The sequence below is a fragment of the Seriola dumerili genome, unplaced genomic scaffold, assembly GCF_002260705.1.
Source record: "Seriola dumerili isolate Sdu_G_001 unplaced genomic scaffold, Sdu_1.0 BDQW01000877.1, whole genome shotgun sequence".
In the NCBI taxonomy this organism is placed as follows: domain Eukaryota; kingdom Metazoa; phylum Chordata; class Actinopteri; order Carangiformes; family Carangidae; genus Seriola; species Seriola dumerili.
Window position 1 is genome coordinate 241,813 of NW_019175132.1, and position 21,660 is coordinate 263,472.

A 21,660-nucleotide genomic window follows, 5' to 3' on the forward strand; every position below is an offset into this window, starting at 1 on the left:
TGGATGTAATGAAAACACAATTAAAACACTACATCATGCTGAAAGTATTCATTAGAAGTAATTCAGAGTAAAATTGCCTTCACTTTGCAAAACACTGGTATAACTCTTTACATAGGTTATTGTTGAACAGATGTCAAACTGTTCTGCCTGGAACAATTATGGTTCATGGAGCAATAATCACAGACATCAGTTTGATCCACACTCTGCTGTTTTCAGCTTAGAAAACAATGTACTACTTTTTCTGATTTACAATATATGTAAATAAATTCATGTTCTATAATAAACGTTTGTAAGACAAATGTGTTTCATTCCAAAGCATCAATTCTGAGTCAATTGATACATAATATGGTTGATTTATATTTAGTCAGCATGAAGGCAACGTAACCAAAAGCAGTGTGTACTCTAAATGCATGTTCCCATGTTTGACTCACCACCCCCTGAAAGCACTAACAGCAGCACTGACAGAACATGCTCTGTGCCTTTATCTATGCTCAAATTGCTTCTGATTTGCCACAGGTAATTGGCATCAAATATATAAATCTTTTTTTGTGCACATCTGAGGCTCTTTGGTAAGAAGAAAACTTTTCTTCCCCAAGTAAAATGGAAAATACTCCTGACACTGTTAAGTATGGTCTATGTGTGGAGCTGTGTTCCTTCACTCAACTGGAACTAAATCCTTATATACTCCTTCTACCTACTTCCTAATTTTTCTAATAAAAAAAACTTAAGGTACCCTGTCCACTATAGAGATAAACATACATGACACAGTCGCATTTGAAAAAAGGCCTTTAATTAAATAGTATGGGGAACATGAATTACAGAAACAGGATATTGGTTGAAACTCAGATTTTATGAAATACACCTCAACTCCAGCAGTATGGCATCCGGCTGTGTTGTGGATCTATAGTGTCTGATAAAAAAAACACCAGTGATGGATATTGTGATTTATAAAGAAAAGTGAGAGAAGCCACACTGAATACAAAAACCTTGTGTGGGAAGTTTGATGTCCAACACAGTGAACATTTAACAAATACAAAAATAAACATGTTTAACATTTTTTAAGAACTCTTTTTTGGTCACAAAAGAAATAAATAAAAACAATACAGTTATTAGGAGTCACTGTTGTCTGAACTGCAGTCACTGGAGTTGCTCGTGGCAGAATCTGAAGAACTGCTGCTGCTGATGTTTTGGGACGCAGCCTGACTGCTTTTCTCTGGTTGAAGGGAAGTAAAGAAAGGACCATGACCAATTAATTACATCAGATGCCAATGTATCCTAGCAGTTAAATTCTTTGGATTGTTAGCACCTTAATAACTCAAATGTCAGGAAGGAAGCAAGTGGAAAGGCTTTGCACTCACTTTGAAACTTCTTAAACTTCTGATACAGACAAGACTTGACATATCGCTGCAGCGCCCGCAGAGTGGACGGCTTCAGAACCTCAAAATCAATCTCGATCTCGTCTGGGTTGGTGTCACACATTGAGGGTTCTCGTGTCTGAATAATGTGCACCACGCGACCCAGCTTCATGCCAGGTAAGCGATTAATGTCCAGGCTCAGCTGCTGCTTTTCATCATACGTCATCGGCAGAGATTCATCATCTGATTCCCAGTCTTTGTTTTCCTTCCATGACTGCCTGAAATTCAAGACGAAGCAGTCAAAGGACGAGTCTCTATGGAGGTAATATACTATGTAAACAAAGTTGTTAAGTTATGTAAAATGTCATACCTGAAATGTGAATCACTTTTGGAATATGTATTGCCTTTACTGTTGTCCTTTTTCTTGTTCTTTTCATTTTTCTTCTTTGGTTTAATCACAGGGGATTCAGAGAGTGCAGCAAGCTGTTCATGAACAGCTTTGAGCTGCATATAGAGTCAATAGAGATGCGTCACTGTGGTGCCATATAATAATATCAAAATGAAAGTGCCAGGAAAAATAGCAGCACCAAGAAACCAAACAAGCTGTATGCGAGAAGATTTACTGTATGCTAGGTACAGCTCAGCATAATAATTTATCAGTCAACAATATCTTCTCCTACCAATATTCTTTATGCATCGATTTCTCCCTGCTGCATATTTTTGAGCCAGAAGGTAAGATGGTAGAAATTGTTTTGTTGTTATCGTAATGTCCTGTTAGACCGCAGTGCAGGTCATTGTTGCGGAAGCATTTCAAATCTCATCACACTAAACCTCTTTTACAATGTTGCTGTATAGAGCACAATTTATTGGTCCTGTGATCCCATTGTGTTTATATATATATATGTATGTGTGTGTGTGTGTCTGTGTACAAAATGATGCCAGTCACATGTTCAGGTCTCTTCCTGAGAGCTGGAATAATTTAAGTTTGTGTATTTCAGATTCAGTATTTTCATACTGAGAAAGACAACATCCCCAGGAAAATCATGCCACAGCACAACACATAGTCCTTTGCTGCAGACACTGTCCCAAGATTATTTTCATTCTTGATTATGTTGATTTTTTTTTTAATTGATTATCTTGTCATGACATTGTGAAAAATGCAGTGACATATAACTCCTATAATATGTTGCTTGTAGCAAATGTTTGCTTGAGCCAGTTGACAGCACAGTACACATACACGTGTGCAAAAAAACTGTGACGTTGGCAGATTAATGTGCAAAACTGAAACAGATGGCTGCAAAACATGTTGTTGCCTCCAGAAAAAACTCATCTAAAGTGGAATTAAAGTGAACCTTTTAATGATTTCATGTGTGGTTTTAACTTATACAAAAGCTATATTTTCATTTTATTTAACAATAAACAGAGGATTTTATAGTTAGTGCATATAAGCTATGGATGCATTCATAAGAAAGGTAACAGGTCAGTGAATGAACGTGGTTGCAGTACATAACAAGCCTTTGTTGTATAGAGATCTGTGCAGGAACCCACCTGTTCTGCACCCACCTGTTCTTGCAACTCAGCAAGGCGGGTGACGTGCTCCTCTGCTGAGTCTGATTTGTCCCCACTGGATGAACTGTTGCCACTTATCCCACTGAAACTGGCACTCTTAGTGGACGTGGCGCTCACTGGTGAAATCAACTCCACAGGCTCGTCTGGCATCTTTGCAAACCTCTTCTCAAACACGCCCTGAAGTAAACACAAGCACAAAGAAGAAGAATTGAGTGAAATGGAAACCCGAGCCTGGAGAACCAGTAAAAACATTTAATCTCTTGAACTGTGAGATTTAATCATTTAAAACACACCTGAAGTTTTCTGGCCTTTGTTACGACATCATGATGCAGAGGGTTGTATTTGTAGCAGTTAGAGAAAATTAACCTAACATCTGCAGCGAAACCTTGTGCATCCCGGTACTCTCCTCCATCCATCTTTTTCTGTTAAATAAGACAAAATGTTAGCAAATACATTGAAATTAAGTGAACAGACATGCTTGTATGTATGAATATATATATATATATATGTGTACTTTAACAGTGCTGAGGTCCATGGGGTATTTAATGATGTCATGGTAATCGTGAAGTTGCAGAGCTTCAGCGTCGACAGGCTTGTAGAAAGGCCAGGCGTAGGCTGTGTGCTTTTTCGAGAGCATTTCCTTCAGGATTTCGCTGCAGTACTTGAGCTGCTCGCTCTGTCTGCCCTGTTCAGTTTCATGTTGTGACAACTCCTTTTCTTCAAAGCCACTCTTAGAAGGATTGACAGCTCGGCCTGAGCTTTCACGTCTCCTCTTGCTTTCTGATATATCACTCAAATTGTTTATGAGGACTCCTGGCAACAAATCAGTGGTTGCCTCCTCCTTCCTTTTCAGCACTTTCTTCTTCATTGGAACCAAAAAAAAACCACCATAATAATGTAAAATTCTCATGCTCTCAGGTTTTAAATTATGATGATTGGGGGACAGAGAAACAAATGGGGACTCACTTTTGTGGCTGTTTCTGTTGTCACAGCTCCATCCGGCCCACCTGTATGCATTCATCAACACAAATTCAAAGAGAAAAAAATAAAATAAAATAGTCGAAGGTACCTTTAGATTTTTTAATTTTTTCTAGCTGGCAAAGAGTAGTGAAACAGCGATTTAACTGCCATCTGCATAACCTGTACTAATTGGACACCAACACATGTCTATGTGTTGCTCCATGCAGATTTTTTTCCCTCTAATTTATGAAGAGACGTTTAGGAGAAGTTTTTTCAGGGGCACTGAATTTGTGCAAATATAAGATATAATTATAATATAAGATAATATTAGAGAAACACAATTACCACATTAATAGTTTTATACATTTCATAACTGCATTATAATTCAATGTGGAATGATAAAAAATAACCAATTTCCACAACTGCAAAATTAAACCTTTGGTGATTTAAAAGGGAGGAGAAAAGTTTGAAGGCCTGAGCAGCAGCATTTCAAACAGACAGAAACAAGAGTAGTGGCAGAGGGTCACCAAAGTAATACAATGTTTTGCACAACTAATTAAAAACATATATACATTTAAAGAGAGATAAGTAGCCTAGCTCAATTTTCATACAAGTAATAGTTGATTACCTGGAGTGCTACTTTTTTTGCCCCTCACTTTGGCTGCATGAGGTAAAACCTCCACTTCCCTTTGAGGCATCTGGGAAACTTTCTGCAAGAAGATTTTTTCCAAGGCGAGGGCCATCAGTACTATGTCATCTGTAGGCTAGAGAACAGATGAAAATCTGTGAGGATTTACTTTCTGTGAGGCGAACCGGTGTGATGAATATTCAATCATGAAGTTCCTCACCTTGTTATATATGTAGCAGTTGGTGAACATGGTGTTGAAATCTTGCATACATTCACTTGCGCTCCAGTAGTAGTTGTTCTCCAGTCGCTTCTTGATGGTTCCCATGTCCATGGGAGACGTTATTATCGTATGATAATCCTGATTAAGAAAAAGAATCAACGTGTCAGATGAATGTCATCTTATTTTTTTCCTTTGTCCCACAACTTGAAAAGGATCTGTCAAAGTCTGACTGACAAAGAAGAGTTTGTTAGTGCACATTTCCTGTATTCAACATTTAATGGGTTGACTCAAGCAGAATCATTCAACTTCACAACAATTTGGGTCTTATTGTCACAGTTTTGGCCTCCCCCTTTCATTGAACACAGCAGAAACAAGGTCAGACAGGACAAGAAACTCTGGCAGTCAGACAATCACAAAAAAGTAAATCCTTAAATAATCCAGAAACAAAAGCGAAGGTAAACTATAAAATAATTACCCAACTAAGCATTCTGATCATCTGAACACTAATGTTTCTTGCCCTGTCTGTCTACATAACCAATTCAAGTGATGGCCAAAATTATGTAAATTCAGACCAAAGTGGTAACCCCTTTAACAAGGTATCTAGGCATGCAGATAGTTTTGGTTTTATTTGCCAGGGTCCTGAAATATCAGTCTCTGAGATTTCCGCCTCCACAATAATTCAAAAGAGATGATCTTATTTCATAAACAATGTCCCAGTTACCGGGGATTAACCCCGGTTTTGGGACCACTCAAGAAATAGTCCCTGTTCATACAATTTGTTTAAATTCTGGAACCAAAGCATTTACCTCAAATTATTATGTAATTAGTTAAATGCTGACTAACAGGTTAAAGATGCAGTGACATAGAATAAAGCTTATATTTGCAAATTTTAGGATTATTTGTAATGACTAATGTATGGTTATAAGATATAAATGAATAAGATTGAGACTGAATGGACACACTCCAGTGTCTCTGTACTCACTGTGTTGTGTTGTTTAAGTGGGGTGTGCATGCAGATTAGGAGGCAACCAAAAACCAAGGGAGAAAGAAAAACAGCTTAGGGAGAAGCAAAAACATCAATAGCTGCAATGAAAGAATGATGAAAACAGAGGAAATTTAAGGATTCAGAAGCAATTTTACCCCAGTGTAAGAAAAGAGTAAAGTATAGTTTTTTTTGGGGAGGGGGATTTTTCCACAACGCAAGACAAACACATATATGACATTTTAGACTAATCACTGTTACAGACAGTTACACTGTGGGGATTGGCGTGTGAAAAACAAAACAAACAAAAAACCCCTCTAATTCAGGCATCCAAATCCTGTACACCACTTTATTTTGTTGTATATAATATTTTCTGTGCAGAAGTATAGTTGGTAGCACATATACAGTACAGCTGCCTTTAATAGGGATGTCTATCACAACTGTAGTGGCAACTGTAGAGCAGATCTAAAGTCACTACAGGGGCTGCAGATATGCGTTTCTTTCAGGATTTGTTTTCTGATGTGTTTCTGACTTGCAAAAACAGGGCATCAGAGTGGCTAAAAGAAATCACATTAATTAGTTTTGTGTTGATAAATAAATTAAATGCACAACCAAACACTCCCCACTAAAATGTGTGGTGATAAATATGACATTGAAAGCAGCTTTGAAAGTTTGAAGGACATTTACATCACACAACATTTGCAAACTACTCACAGGTAGTCCAAGAGCAACTGCATCGACAGGCTGGTAGAAAGGCCAGGCGAACTGGTGCCGCCACAGGGATCTGATCACTACATTCTGCATGAACTGCAGCTGGTTGGTCCTTCGGCCCGGCTTGTTGGGGTCGGTTACCTCAGGAGGCGGCGGATTCACAACCTGTGGAGGAACTGGTTCTATCTCTGCTGACATGGTGGTGGCAGCCAAAAGCAACTGGTCTTCAAGAAATGAACACACAAGCTCTGCTGGTTTCTGTTATCTTCTGTGAATTCTGTAGCTTTTGTCAGTCAGCTCTTCCAAATCTCTGAGAGAACACCAGCCAGATTCATACATAGTTGTCACACCAAACAAGGTAACCTGTTGATATAAGAAAAAAGGTTGAGATAATGCGGTCGATTACAGATCAATCCCAAAATAAATAGCATCCCCTGACAACGTAGTCTCCTGCTACTATGGTTGATTTACTCCGATTTTTATGCTAATTTGAGCCTTATTAGAAACAAACACCTAAATGTATAGAGCTCAATTAATTGCGTCACCCAAGCTGAGATGCTGCACGCTGATCTGTTTAAATAAAGAATCCATTTTGATAGAAACTGTTTTTTTCAGATGCCGCAAAGTAAAAAAAGAGCAGACTACTTGCCTCTTTTGAATCCCATCACACGTATCAGAGCGTTGTAGGACTGGTTTCGAATACTAAATGTGGGCTACTTCTCGCTTCTCATTCTGCCACAGTATTTGTTCAGTCTGTTCAAGAGTTATGACTTTTCATAACATATTTTATTGAACAAAATAACAATATTAATAACTAGAATGGCACTCTGTAGAGCACATACCTCCACCAAGGTCAAACAATCTTACACATCTGTGTAGCTCTTATACTAGAAAAATAAAAGGAAAAAGGAGGTAGTCTGATAACATGATTATTAATAAAAAATAGTAAGTCATAAGTTTCATACATTATTTCCTATTTCGCAATGTTAAGGAAAGTGATTAAAAAAATTCTGCCCATTTAACAAGCTCTGCACCTAAATTTAATAGGTTCTTCTCTGGCTCGTGCCCCATCCCTCCCTTTAGTGAAAATCAGTTCACTACTTTTTATGCATAATCCAGTTTACAATTAAAAAAACAGGCGCAGGTGAAAACAAAGCCTCCTTGACCACTTGGATTCAGACAGTTTCAACATGGTCTCAGATTTCCTTCATCCATGTAAATGAAATGTCAGAAATTTGGCCAGCAGATGTCCCCATTTTTTCAAATGCTAACGCGCACAGCAATGCCCAGGCCACATGGAAATACATTGGGAAATATTGATTTTCTTTCTCCTAATTTTATAGACAAGTTGGAAAAAAGTGCTTGCTTTTATAAGCATGATTAAAGAGTTTAGGGGGCATGCTCATCAAATGTTGTGACATCAACCATTGTGAACAAAAGCAAAAACACAAATCTAATCAAATTACTGATCAAAACTGTAAACAAGACTTGATACAAAGGTAAACTGAGACATTTATCTAGTTAAATACCATAAAACATCATTTCTGCTGAGATGTTTTGATTTGCTCACATGAATTAATTTAAGTGGTTCTCCACACACCCCATCTACATGGCTATGAGCTGTGCATCCATGTGCTCATGTTTTACAGCTTTTGTGGTTAATTCATGTGTTTTTGTTTACTTTTTAGACAAGTGGAGGGGAAGCTGTATTATTAGTGGGGAATGCAATGTTTGCTCCTATAGTTTATTATGTTAATGACAAAAAAGTTTTAATAGTGGCTTTCTCTAGCTGGGGAAAAACGTGTAGTGAAATACTTTAATAATGACAAGCAGTATAAAAAAAGAAGCCTAACAGTAATATAAAATGTAATTCTGGGGTGTTTTATTGTCACATTGCATAGGAAATGAGAAATAAAGTGAAACACGTGGCATTTCCCCCATAGTAGAAGGTTTGGACAGAGAAACTATAGCTTCACCGATATAACATAGTTTATAGCAATAAACCATTGAACCTACTGGTTTTCACCTTTTGACAATGCTACTTTACTGTTGACATGTTACCATACGTGCTAACGTAACGCTGGACAAGAAAGCAAAGAAATAGCTTGCAAACTTTTTAAAAAGAAAAATAAACATCGCACCATGCGGCTACAGGTAAAGCTAACGGGCTAAGCTGCAACTAAGCTAAGGCTTGGTCTGTTGTTAGCTTAACCTAATTCAGCGAGGTGGCGATAGTTAACGCCCACAGTGCCATTATTCGATAAACACAAGGCGTAATTACATGTATTACCAAGTTTCATATTGCCAACTTGTGATTTTTCGAGAGTCCCGCTTTGTTTAGAGGTGACGTTTTGAGTTTCAAAGTTTTTTCCTCAGCAGAGCCACCCTGCAGCTAACCTAGCTCTTATCTTCGAATATCGGCGGCAGAAACATGTACTTGTTTCGCTGAGGGTGACGTGAGAGTCACGAGTAAAAACATACGAGACAAGCTACTAAAGTTATTACCAACTCGTCCAACTTATTCTCTTATGAAGACACGTTGGAACGTCAGTTCAGGAGCTGCTGTACTTCAGAGGACGCTGCTTCCCGCACAGTAGCCTGACTAGAGAGCCCAGTTATGCTCCACATCGTACCGTTAGACCAACGTTGAAGCCACGAACTGAGAAGTTTCCTCCGCCTGCTGCCTCTTCTTCTTCGTCGGTGTTTATGGCGGTTGGCAAACAACTTATAGGCGCAATACCGCCACCTACTGGACTTGAGTGTGGAACACGAGCTTATGTAGGAAAAAAGTTGATTATTTTAGCGAAGTCAGTTTGTTTTAAAAACTTAATAAGGTCACCATATATTACCTACTTCCCTAAGAGACCCTACAATGAAAAATCATGGTAATTTTGCCCTCCTTAGTGACTGAAAAAGGTAATTTCTCTTTTTTCCTACAATGAAGTAGTAGGCCACGTTTGACTGTTTCTTGTTGGTTTCAGTGTATATATTTTACATTTGGATGCTTGTCTATTTTATATAATTTATGGTTGAATCCTGTATGACCTATTCTCAGACAGGTGATGACATTTTCTTCCTTCTGTTTCCTGCCCTCCACCCTCCTAGCACCAACAGGTAATAAATAATAAATGTCAGGTTCATCGTCCTTCAATTCCTGCTGTGTATTGAGATCAACATTTGGCAAGAGGAATGACAAGGGAAACATGGAAGAAACTGAAACTGTGGAGCTCCACTTTAATTGGTGTAACCCTAAGTTTTCTGCCTTTGCATCACTTATTCACCTAAAACTTGTGAGATTTGTCTCATTATGTTCCCAGCAGTCTGTTATCACTTTTGGCAGGATTTTCATCACATTGTCCCTGGAGATTAACCCAGCATGCCAGTGCCTCTGATTCACTGTTCTGATTCTTAAAGACATGTCTCATTCCCACCTGGATTACTGATACTGGGGATGTTTTGGATGATCCACTTCAGGTTCTCAGGGCCTAGGCCTGTAATACATCTAACTTCCTAAGGTTCGATTCTGCTGCTGACATGTAAGCTAAGCTACATATCCATAGTCCAAGACAGATCTCATGAGTACCCATCACTTTGTAGATATGCTCTACTTGCCTGTCCAGACAAACAACAAAGTATGTTTGAAGCTTCCTTGTCATTAGCTTTTCATCAAACCAATCCCCAAGACATCTAATAGCTCTTACTTGCTCCAGATGTTCATAAAATGTTAAGGAGATTGGTGCAATTGTATGCCGCCTTGAGAAGCAAATTACTTGTGTTTTTGCCACAGATGGTTTGAATCCCCATTTAATTGCCCATTTTTCCACTTCAACTATTGCAGTTCACATTTTCTTACTGACATCTTATGCACAAAGCCCCACCAACCACACACAAAGATTTTCCTATGCTTTGTTCAACCTGAGACAAGATGCCATTGATCATTATGTTGAATAATAACGGACTACATACACCACCTTGTGGAATTCCTTTCTCCACTGAATACTGTTGAGTTTGTATAGGCTACTGTTACACCATGTACCTTCCACATACACATCAAACAATGATCATCAATAAATTCTTCAACAACCAATCCATTTACCAACTGTGCTATTGCGCAGCAGCTTTAACCTGCTGAACAGGTGCTCATTCATTGCAGCCTCTTAGCCCCTTCATCCACATTCAAAGATTTTCCAGTCCTTTGTTCAACCTGAGAGAAGATGCCATTGATCATTATATTGAATAAAAATGGACTACATACACTATTGTGTGGAGTTCCATACTCCACTGTATACCTTGAAGTGTGTATAGGCTACTGTTATATCATGTTCCTTCCCCATACATTACAAACAGTGATCATCAATAAATTATTCAATAACTAATCAATCTGTGCATGCTCTCATTCCAAAAGTAAACATGGATACTGCCTACTGTACTGGAGTGTGTAGAGACATATAGTACCAATATATGTTCTAGTAATATAATATGATATAATATAATATAGTATAATATAATATAATATAATATAATATAATATAATATAATATAATATAATATAATATAATATAATATAATATAATATAGAGTATTAATATTAGTGGTGACAAAAAATGAATGAATGAAGTGAACAAAACAATTCTTCACTTCGACACTCCAGCCAATATTCATAAACATCTCCTTATCTTACATTATTGCCCTATGGTTAAAAAGGTGGTCAAATTTAGATGTACTGGTGGTAATGTATCAGTCACAGAGCCCATTATTAAACATAAATCTAATTTCTAAATGTGCCACAGTTAGGCAAGATGAGCTAATCTGCAACTGCAGTCACCCAGATACATTGCTATAAAGTACCCATAAGAAATTATAATGGCGAATTAATTATAAGGCAGTAAAAGTAAAATTAAATTGTTTATAGTAGGACAAAGCTGGAAAATCATATCTAAAACAATTAAAAAAATAAAGTGGCTAAAATATTTATGACTTTCACACTTAAAATGTCCCTCATTAGTTCCCGTTACTTCTGAGTGTAACGCGCATGCGCAAACAAGCAACACCACACCACATTCCCCGCTTCTCCTCGCAGCTTCCTCCTCGCAGACAAACATTCAGGAGCAAGCTGACTGCTATATGCTTCATACATGATCGTCTGAATAAATGTACGTGCGTTTCTCTCACCAGTCTTTACGAGGAATAACATTCTGATCGCGGAGCTGCATTTAATTCCCGTGAGTATCGTCTAACCACTGATTCCTCATTGTTTGAATGGAGGGCCCGTCCGTGGCAGCTCTGGCGATTTGTCAACAGCATCAATCACTTTAAGGCAGACGGAATGATCATACTGTATTTAGCTCTTGTTATAAAAACCAGTGGATTTAATATTTAGAGTTATCTCTTTCTGTCAGAGTTCAAATCTTAAATACTGAAATAAATATCGTATCTACACTGGGAAGTTAGTGTCAGTTTGAGTCGAGAGGTTCCGTTGCAGCCTTTGTTTGAATTTTCCTGTTACAGCTTTATTACATTTAAACACGAATTGCCATCGAGCCATTTGAAATGAACACAAACTGGCCTCAGCTTACTGTGTGAAATGTTTCTGTTTACTTCTTTAAATATTTACAAGACAAGTTAGCATTAGCTAGCTAAAGCTAATTGAGAAAGGCTACATTCATAGCTAAAGGAGAAATCAATCGAACAGATCAGGTATTTTTAACCACTAAACACTAGTAGAAAATCTGTACCTTTTGCCAAGCGGTTAGTGTTCAACACTTACTGAGATTACAGTGTCATTTCCAGAGGCTGCATAGCCATGAACTGGCTCCCCTCTGTTAAAGGTTTACAAGATTAGCATACGTATCAAAGCAACCACTGGGAATTTATATTTGATCGTTTTGTCAATGAAATCTGGCATACAAATCTCTTGGAGGGACCATTGTTACAGCTTTAATTATTATGGACACAAACCAATGCAAATTCATTGTGTAATTACTAATGTAGTCTATATTTTGTAGTCTTAATTAAACACTAATGCATCATCATGTGTTGTGTTGTGTTGTGATACTGGCGAGTAGCTGCTTATTGGAGACCTTTCTAAATATGGAACCGTTTGGCTGTTTCACATTTGAATATGTAAACCCTTCATGTTGCCATTTCCCACAAAACTCTCAGGCTGCAAGCACCTTTCTGTCCTTGGTTGTCTGAATGTAACAGCACTGACTAACTTCTAAAGAATTTAATTCTTAACTTATTTCAATGTCTGCTTCTTCTCTGTGTCAGGATCCTGCACAATAGATGCTGATTTCCTCACCATGGCAACAGAAGATAAGAAACCAGACACAGATACAAAACCTCCAGTTGCACCATCAGCTTCTGCCAGTCAAAGCAAGGTTTGGATTTCTTGAATATTTTTAGTGCTTCCTGCAGTGTCTCTTAACTCATTAGTTTTTTATGGTAATTGTAAGTGAGGAAATATCTAGTGGTTCTTGTCTAATTACAAACTAATGTTTGCCCTCTTGTCACACGGCTGGGGGAGAGTTTTAAATGTCATGACGTGTTTTCATTTACAGTCTGCACCTGCCAAGCCAAACTACAGCCTGAAATTCACATTAGCGGGCCACACGAAAGCCGTCTCCTCTGTCAAATTCAGTCCCAGTGGAGAATGGCTCGCCAGCTCATGTGAGTTGTTTTACCATTTTTCACATATGACTAATCAATTAACAAGCTCTACTGTAAATTATTTATATGGGATTTTGTTATATGCCCTGTCAGTGTTAAGCCATTTTGTAAAAGAAAGAAGAAACACCCGTTCACAGTAGTGAATCTGGTTGTACGGAGGCTACAGCAACAGTGATTGCACATTTATTTTGTCTTTACAGCTGCTGATAAACTCATCAAAATCTGGGGAGCGTATGACGGCAAGTTTGAGAAAACCATATCTGGACATAAACTTGTGAGTTTATCAATCTCTCATCTTTGCTGCTGCGGTGTTGATGCTATTTTGTTTGATGTTTTGAAAAATGGGATTGTATTTGTCAGGTGGAGCAGTTGTAGCATCCGCGATAAAGAGGCCACAGCTGCACGCATCAATAAAGCCGTGGTTTTGTTATGTTGCACACCTGCTGTGCTAATCAGAGCCTTTAGTGCTATGTGACTAATTAGTTCCTGTGACTCCACAGGGCATATCTGATGTGGCCTGGTCCTCTGACTCCAACCTCTTGGTGTCTGCATCAGATGACAAAACCCTGAAGATCTGGGACGTCAGCTCGGTAAGAGACTGAAACGGTTTTGTACAACTGGCTTCCCAATTATGCCAAACTAAACGTGCAGGAGAGTGTGACTGGTCAGGCCTTGTTGCAGCGTCTTGTAGCATTATAAATTCATGAGGTACAAACATTAAAATCCATGCACACCGTTTGGATCCATATCTGCGGTTCCAGCTTATGTTTAAATTTTTTATCCCCGTTGAAGCAGCAGCTGCTTCCACTGTGTTAGCTGAGGACGGTCTAATACTTCTTCTGCTCCGGGGTGAGGAGTAATTGTTCACCTCTGTTCCGCTGCCAGCGAGAATGTGACATTTCAGCTGCTTTTTATTTTTCTTTCATCCAGGGAAAATGCCTAAAAACTCTAAAAGGTCACAGCAACTACGTCTTCTGCTGCAACTTCAACCCCCAGTCCAATCTTATCGTGTCAGGATCGGTGAGTACGAAGCCTTTGGCATGAAACAAGCAGTAAATGGAAACCAGATGTTAGACCTTTTCCAAAGCACTCACTTCGAGCATTAGAAGCATGTCTCTGCGAGGTTTAAAAAAAAAAAAAAAAAAGGAAAACGGAGATGAATGTTTGTCTTTTTTTTTTTGGCATCTAGTTTGACGAGAGTGTGAGGATATGGGACGTGAAGACTGGGAAATGTTTGAAAACATTGCCAGCTCATTCTGATCCAGTCTCTGCTGTAAGTTATTATTTTTAAATTCTTAACATAAGTTCAATCTTCCAGACGAAAGATTAACATGATGTCGGTAACGTGATGATCTGTGTCGCCTCACAGGTTCATTTCAACAGAGACGGCTCCCTCATTGTGTCCAGTAGCTATGACGGCCTCTGGTGAGAACAAATTATATTATTTTGTTTGGTTTTTTTTGCACACACATCACAATAGTCAAAACAATTAAATGCAATAAGGTTTTTTTTTTGTTTTTTTTTAATTTGTAGCCAAGTACACTGTCAGTCGTGTTGCCTCTTTGCCCTCAGTAATAGCACAGTAGAAATGTCAAGCGGTGCTCCTCATTAGCAGATTACTACACAGTCAGTTTAACACGTAATGGATCTTGAAACTTATTTGCCACCGCACAGCATAATGTGCCACTATGCTCTTATGTAATAAAGAGAATAATTTAAAGTCTTGCGTCTTTAATAACAATGCGTAGGATGGGGCTTATTAGAAAATGCCTTGTCAATATTTACAAATGTAAATGTGTATTCAGACATGTCGTACTACAGAAGCAACAGTGTGCCTGCAAGAGGCAGATACATTCTGTTTGCAGATGTAATTAAAATTCTCATTGTATTGTTACATTGGTGCAGAAATGCTAATTAGTATTGGCACTGCCACAGCATTGTAAAAAATGGTGAAGCTACGCTAGCTCTGCTCACATACTGTGGACTGGCTTGTTTGTTGCATCTGTGATTGAGTAGTTGTTTTGTTTTTCAGTTGACATTGACCAATCAGGGGAGAGCAGCCAGACAGATATGACTGAGAAATGCGCAAACATGCTGTTTAAGGCTCCAAAGAACAGAAATGACATAAATAACGTGTAGTAACCAACAGTGTGTTCATTTTCATGTGTTGTCAGATGTCGAATTTCTTAGTTTCAGAATCTCAAAACGACCATAAAACAAATTCCAGCTCTATTAGCTTCATAACCAAGCCCCAGTTAATAAGCTGCTGCTGGTGCTGCTGCTGCTGCTGTGTGTGTGTGTGTGTGTGTGTGTGTGTGTGTGTGTGTGTGTGTGTGTGTGGTTGTCTGTTGTGTGTCGTGTCTGTGTGTGGTTCTGTGTGTAATGTGGCCATTTTGGTGTGTGTGTGCTGTGTGTGTGTGTGTGTGTGTGTGGGTGGCTGGCTGGCTGGCTGTAGCTGTGAGTCACCAGACACAGTTCTCTTATCACCAGTGCTTATATTAAAGAAAATAAGCTAGTCTGATTTGCCTTTGACAGGAACTGGCAACACTCTACATAGAACATATCTGTGTCACTGAGCTGTAACCAGACGGAGTCTTTCTTCCATGTAGTGAAGAAATGCTCTGCTTCACTGTGTATTTTATTTATTTAGTTTTTTCTAATGGCTTTCTTTTGCTGCTGCCACTTCTTTTTAAATCCGGATTTCATGGCAGTCAACAGAATATGAAGATGGCAAAATACATTTAAGAGACTAAACATGAATAATACTCTCCATGTGGGAGTTAGGTGTCGTGACAGTGCCTGAAACATGTAGCTGATGTGTATGGATTATATCTCTACTGTGTGTGTCTGTGTCTGTGTACGTATTCTAACAATGGAATATTTTAACAACTTTATCAACTGCTAATTAAATCTTTTTTTTTTTCTTTTTTTTTTTACATTCACAGCCGAATCTGGGACACAGCCTCGGGGCAGTGTTTAAAGACACTCATAGGTAAGATCATCCATCTTCAGTCCCCTTGACCTGGTTCGGTTGAATCTGTTACAGCAAACAGTGGTTAAGATCAGTGACAGAAAATCCAATTTCTTTGTGAATTATGGTATAAAATATGTGAAAAAGTCAGTGTTTATTTATTTATTGTTCTTGTGCTGACTGTTCTGTCTTCTTCTTTGTGTTTATATTAGACGATGACAACCCCCCTGTGTCATTCGTGAAGTTTTCCCCCAACGGAAAATACATCCTGGCTGCTACACTGGACAAGTGAGTGTTGAGTCCCTGCAGCTCCTGTTTGTTTTAGTTTTCATTATGTCATTTATATGCTTCCTTTTTACACGTTTTCACCAGCAGAGGGCAGTATAACACTATAATCAGCTTTCCTCACCTCCAGGTTTATACAAACAGCAGGTACATGAAGTGAACATGAATAAAATATTGTTGATTTTTACATTGTTTTGCTGTATTTGTGTTTGTTTTCCAGCACGCTGAAGCTGTGGGACTACAGCAAAGGAAAGGTGAGCTCAACTCTTCATGTATAAGTCACTTGTGATGTTTTCAAATATAATCTTTTTGAATTATTATATAATTCTTTTAGTTTGACCTACAAAGAGTGTAATTTAGAATGAATCAGTCTCATGTTTCCAGTCTAGTTTAATATATTTATATGCAAATCTCTACCTACCTTAATGTTATGTTTAACCTGATAATTACAGTAAATTATTCTAATCTCTTAAACCTTTGTTTACTAGTAAATACAATAATCCAGTTTGTGCTGATGGGAATATTTTTGACAGTGTGATTCAGATGTTTATTTTATTCTTCGTCTTCCATCTTTTCAGTGCTTGAAAACGTACACAGGCCATAAAAACGAGAAGTACTGCATATTTGCAAATTTCTCCGTCACCGGTGGAAAGGTAAGAGCTCCTGTTCCTCTGAGTGTTAACCACTCATCTTTAATGTAACATGTAACTGCTGTTCAGTGTCTCCCCTGGACTGTTTGTGTAATCATTTACACTTTTCAAGTAACTGGCCATGTGCAGATGAGTGTAACTCGCACCTAAAGCTCCGCGGCTGCTCTCTTGCAGTGGATCGTGTCGGGCTCAGAGGACAACATGGTTTATATCTGGAACCTGCAGACGAAGGAGATTGTGCAGAAACTCCAGGGCCACACAGGTACAGCACACACGTCGTCTTACTTTGTTTCTGAAAGCACACATTTCAATCGAAATGAATCATGTGGTTCATTTCTGAAGGAGAAAAGACAGAATTCTTTTTTAAGACAGATATTTGGGGTGTAAATAAAAGGTATTCTGGACTATTCTAAGCTTATAAAACTTTAATTTGCATTTCTAAACACCGTTTCAATTTTCCTTCTCATCGCTTCCTTTCAGACGTCGTCATTTCGACTGCCTGCCACCCGACAGAGAACATCATCGCATCTGCGGCTTTAGAAAATGACAAAACCATCAAGCTATGGAAAAGCGACTGCTAAGCCCTCTTGGATCTTTTTGGGGGCTATTCATATTTTTTTTTTTTCTACATTTTGTTGTAAGAAAAGAGGACGTTTTTTTCTAACAGAGAGCACCTGCTGGATGCAGACGGCTTTCGGGTAATGAAATTCAGCACGGAGAGCCACACACACACATACGCACCATATCAGCCGAGGCTAGTCCTGCAGCGGACGTGTTCCCCCTTGTCGCATCTGAGATATTTCATCAGTGTTTTTTTTTTTTTTCCCCACACGTGCCAGATTTTGTTGTCCCAGAAGGGAAATGGGGGAATTTTGTTATACAACACCGCTCTGGTGCTTCAGTATTTTTTTTTTAACACTGCATTAACCCTAATGTCACTGCTGCATACCAGCTCCCACACACTCATTTATGGCCTTGTATAATACATCTAATAATTCGGCCTTTTTGTTTCCCCCCCCCCCATTTCTTTTGTCTGTGTAACTGTAGGATCGTCTAAATTTCTTCAAGGTGGAGGTGACTTTGACATCAAGCATCACATTTCAGTAAAAAAAAAAAAAAAAAAAAGGTACCTAAAACCCTTTTGTCTGTTATTTATTCAAGTGGTGCCACAGTTACTTCTCTTTCTCTCCTTAACATCAGATGTCAGATCTTAAGTAAGCGCTGTGCCATACCATGAGATATTTTCAGAGCTTGAACCAAGTCCATAACACCTTAAAATGTGATGTCACATATACAATACTTTGAGAATTACAATCTACAATATTGAAATGAGTATTTTCTTTTTACAATCCTACTGGAGCCTTGACTTGAGATCCCTCCTCTCCTAATGTTAATATTTTACAGTTCACCACAGCGACCAAATGCATTTATTTTGTGTTGTAGGAGTTGTACATAGTACGCCGTCATGTACTGTGATTGGATTATTTTAGCTGTTGTTGTTTTTTTTTTTTGTTTTTTTTTATAATTACTGCTTTCTGATTATCTCATAGTTCTGCACACCAAGCCAGCAGCCTCTGTTCTCTATAGTTAACCTGGATTTTTGTGGAATCTGTTTTGCATTCGACAGCTATGACCTGCAACTTAATAAAACCAGTTTTTGTATGTTTCATGTTACCGAGTCATGAGTGAAAACATCTTGTTTGGAGTGTGTTTTCGGGATCCGTTAACAATCAACTCAGCGTCAGTCGAGCTCACTTTAAAGTTTTTTAATAACTTTTTTTTTTCTGTCCATGAAGGAACATCAGAGAACAACCCACAAAGAACAGATGACAAAAATTCCACCTCCTTTTTAAAAATAGACAAAAAATATAATGAAGACAATCCCGTCTTGCAGCGACAGGTTGAAAATGGCGAAGTAAAGGCGACACAGTTTACCAAGGTGCCAAAGCCAACCATTCCTCTCATTTAATAATCTGAAAATGTTCTCTTGCCTCGTCAAATAAGCTTTTCCACAACGTATACAACAGCCCACAGAAGAAAAGGCAAAGAACAGAGCACATAAGCAAGGGATAAAATTACCTTTGTACAAAAATAGATCTTTTTCCAAGTGTTTTTTTTTCTTTTTTTCTTTCTTTTTTTTTTTTAACTTGAACATTTTACTGTCTATGCAACAAAGAAAGCAGTGATTGTGTCACAAGCTCAGCTTTTCCTGATTACATTTTTTTTGAACATACACTTGCCAAGCAACACGTATTTTGGAGGGTTTAAAGACTTAACCTTTTTGTTTTCTCTCTTTCATAGTTTTTTTGAGGTCCCATAAACTGCTGAGAAGCTGGTTCTTTTTGAGTTTGGAGGTGCTGCGATTCTGCTGGTTGATCGAGAGTAATTTTATAAAGTCCAGTAAGAAATGTAAAAAAATAAAACAAACAAACAAACAAAAAAAAAAACCCTCAGATATTTGTGAAAAAAGAAAACACCATAAAACTCTGAGTTGAAGAACACCTGGTGCGGAACAGTTTGGTCTGAAAGACTTGTCCCCTTCTGTCAATGTTGGAAATACTCAAGGAACAGATCTGTTATATATTTATAAATATATACACATATACATATTAACAAAATATAGCTTTATGTTATAAAGCATTCATGTAGATTATCATTCTGTGTGGGTGATCGTTTCTTTTATCTCGTCGAGAAGATCCTTGTCTGTCCATTTCCTGCAGGAGTGAGCTCCCACATCATCCACTTTATGGCTTAAGATACCTGCAGTAACCAATCACAGTAAACTAAGAGCAGGAGACCTCGTGACACTGACGACAACAGGAGGATAATAATTTTAAAGTTGGGTCACCCTGTTGGAAAAAAAGAAACATTTAATTGCTTAATATCTGCTTTTCTTGACTAAGAAATGTCGCCCGGTGTTACAGAAAAAGCTGAATGCGAGTAGAGCTTCTCTTTGCCATAATGCTTAAATTGACAATTTTTTTTTTCTTTTAACAGACAAACAAGTATCATTTTCCAGAATATAAATACTGTAAACTGAGCTCAAGCTGGCAGTTAATACTGTCACCTGGATAGTTAGTAATAACAGACCACCTCATTGAAACTGTTGAGTAACAATAAAACAACAAACCAACAGGTCATACTGAAGTTATTGCTACTTATTTTCAGTTTTTAACAAGCACAGACACTGAGGTTCTTGTCTGATCCAAAAGAACATTGATGATAATAACACTGTGAGAAAGTGCCGTCTTGTTGTCTGATTAAATACTTGTAGAAAAAAATTCAAGTAATGTTGCAGTGCTGCTTCTCTTCCACTAGAGGGAGCTCACAGCTCTTAAATCTCACACCAAATCCCTCACACTCTCGCTCTCTTATCCAAACTGCTCTGAGACTGAAAGTAAAGGTCGTCGTCCTGCTTGAAGCATACAGTATCTGACATTTCAATGCTGGCATCTCAACTGGGTCTTTGCTTTTTCTTCATAAGGAAAAAGATCAGCGGATGTCTGGGGATCAGTTTCTCAGGAGGTGGATTAACGCCCCACTGGAGGCCCTTCAGTGATGCACGTCTGTGAAACCAGCCCCAAGTCACCCTGAAAGATTGACATATGGTCATCGTTTCAGTGGTGTTTTGGTCAGAGTCACCACTGCCATGGAGTCCTGATGGTGGCACCAGAATAATTAGATACTTTTTCAGACTTTTCTTTTTTCTTTTGTTGAAATTATGTTCAATTAATAAATTTGACAAACTGACAAAAAAAACAACAAACAAAATAAAACAAACTGAACTCATAGTGCGGATCAGAAGCTGACAACTGGCCAATAACAGCTCCTTTTACCGCTCTGTGGGTTGGCCGTCATTTCACTTTTAAGTGACAATTTAAATGCTTAAAGTGGAACTGTAAACGTTAAAGCAGTGAACAAACAGATAAAATATATTAGGCACATGGAATACCAAGAAAGAAGATTTCAAAGCCTTTTTTAAATCAGTATTGTTATTCAATTTTAAAATTCAATTATTATTACATAAAAAAGGGCAATAGAATCTTTAAATGGCAAATGTAATTATCTTATTTTGCTTTTTACTTTGAGTTTTTAAATGCACAAATAAATTGGAAATCGAATTAACCTTTTGAATTTATTAATTACATGTTAAGTGATTAAAAAAAAAAAAGTATTTATGTGGCACTATCAAGACTCCATGCACTCAGTGTGACCACGAACTGATGAAGAAGTAGTTAATATGTGGACACTGAAGGGAAATCCTTGAATTTAGTTCTCTTTTAGTCATTTTCTCTTGCTCTGCTATTATCTAGCATGTCCATAACCTCCACTGTGCTCCACTGTACCATAACACAATGTCAAATAGCTGTTTGTTTTCTATGTAATGAGTCACAGCTAAATAAACTGGTACAGAATCAAATATCTGAATAGTGGGAAAAATAACTTCAATTAGATTTCTGCTCCAGGAAATGATTACAGTGGACCCACACCTAAACACCTGTTTTAAAAGGAATCAGACCTTTCTGAGCCGTTAGAATATGCACCCGCTCTGTGGACAATCTTTGGAAATGCACTGGATGCATAGTTTTGCAGCAGCTGCAGCATTTAGAGAAAAAGGAGAAGAGGAAAAAAAAAAAAAAAAAAAAAGCAGAATATGGGC

At 38.1% G+C, this 21,660-nt stretch overlaps 2 protein-coding genes across 6 annotated transcripts; one reads left to right on the plus strand and one right to left on the minus strand.

Annotated features, from left to right (window-relative positions):
• Positions 1-792: 792 nt before the first annotated feature.
• On the minus strand, positions 793-9,120 carry LOC111237496 (bromodomain-containing protein 3-like). 4 transcript variants are annotated; one of them, XM_022766617.1, is made up of 11 exons: positions 9,059-9,120; positions 6,429-6,788; positions 4,733-4,870; positions 4,513-4,648; positions 3,891-3,931; positions 3,439-3,783; positions 3,218-3,346; positions 2,904-3,101; positions 1,726-1,859; positions 1,359-1,633; positions 793-1,213 (listed from the first exon to the last, which is right to left on the minus strand). In XM_022766617.1, the coding sequence occupies exons 2-11, from the start codon at positions 6,621-6,623 to the stop codon at positions 1,110-1,112; spliced, it is 1,695 nt and encodes a 564-aa protein (XP_022622338.1). In that variant the 5' UTR covers positions 6,624-6,788; positions 9,059-9,120; the 3' UTR covers positions 793-1,109. The 4 variants fall into 4 exon arrangements, with proteins under 4 accessions (XP_022622338.1, XP_022622339.1, XP_022622337.1 ...); XM_022766618.1 differs by having other exon boundaries at positions 2,919-3,101; positions 3,439-3,786; XM_022766616.1 differs by having other exon boundaries at positions 3,439-3,786.
• Positions 9,121-11,493: 2,373 nt separating this feature from the next.
• On the plus strand, positions 11,494-18,662 carry wdr5 (WD repeat domain 5). 2 transcript variants are annotated; one of them, XR_002665769.1, is made up of 15 exons: positions 11,494-11,647; positions 12,696-12,805; positions 12,986-13,094; positions 13,295-13,368; positions 13,595-13,684; positions 14,025-14,114; positions 14,284-14,367; positions 14,464-14,519; positions 16,040-16,086; positions 16,278-16,353; positions 16,571-16,604; positions 16,929-17,003; positions 17,175-17,262; positions 17,481-17,698; positions 18,048-18,662. XR_002665769.1 is itself a non-coding variant. In XM_022766629.1 (14 exons), exons 2-14 carry the CDS (start codon positions 12,728-12,730, stop codon positions 17,579-17,581), a joined length of 1,002 nt encoding a protein of 333 aa, XP_022622350.1. In that variant the 5' UTR covers positions 11,494-11,647; positions 12,696-12,727; the 3' UTR covers positions 17,582-18,662. The 2 variants fall into 2 exon arrangements, 1 of the variants encoding a protein (XP_022622350.1); XM_022766629.1 differs by having other exon boundaries at positions 17,481-18,662.
• The last annotated feature ends 2,998 nt before the right edge of the window (positions 18,663-21,660 follow it).

Coding starts and splice junctions, on each gene's coding strand:
- LOC111237496 (XM_022766616.1), bottom strand. CDS start 6,623: ATGTCAGCAGAGATAGAACCAGTTCCTCCACAGGTTGTGAATCCGCCG. Junction 3,787..3,890: donor CAACAGAAACAGCCACAAAA/GTGAGTCCCCAT, acceptor GTTCCAATGAAG/AAGAAAGTGCTGAAAAGGAA. Junction 1,860..2,903: donor AACAGGTGGGTGCAGAACAG/GTGGGTTCCTGC, acceptor CTCTATATGCAG/CTCAAAGCTGTTCATGAACA.
- wdr5 (XM_022766629.1), top strand. CDS start 12,728: ATGGCAACAGAAGATAAGAAACCAGACACAGATACAAAACCTCCAGTT. Junction 16,087..16,277: donor GTGTTTAAAGACACTCATAG/GTAAGATCATCC, acceptor TGTTTATATTAG/ACGATGACAACCCCCCTGTG. Junction 17,263..17,480: donor GAAACTCCAGGGCCACACAG/GTACAGCACACA, acceptor GCTTCCTTTCAG/ACGTCGTCATTTCGACTGCC.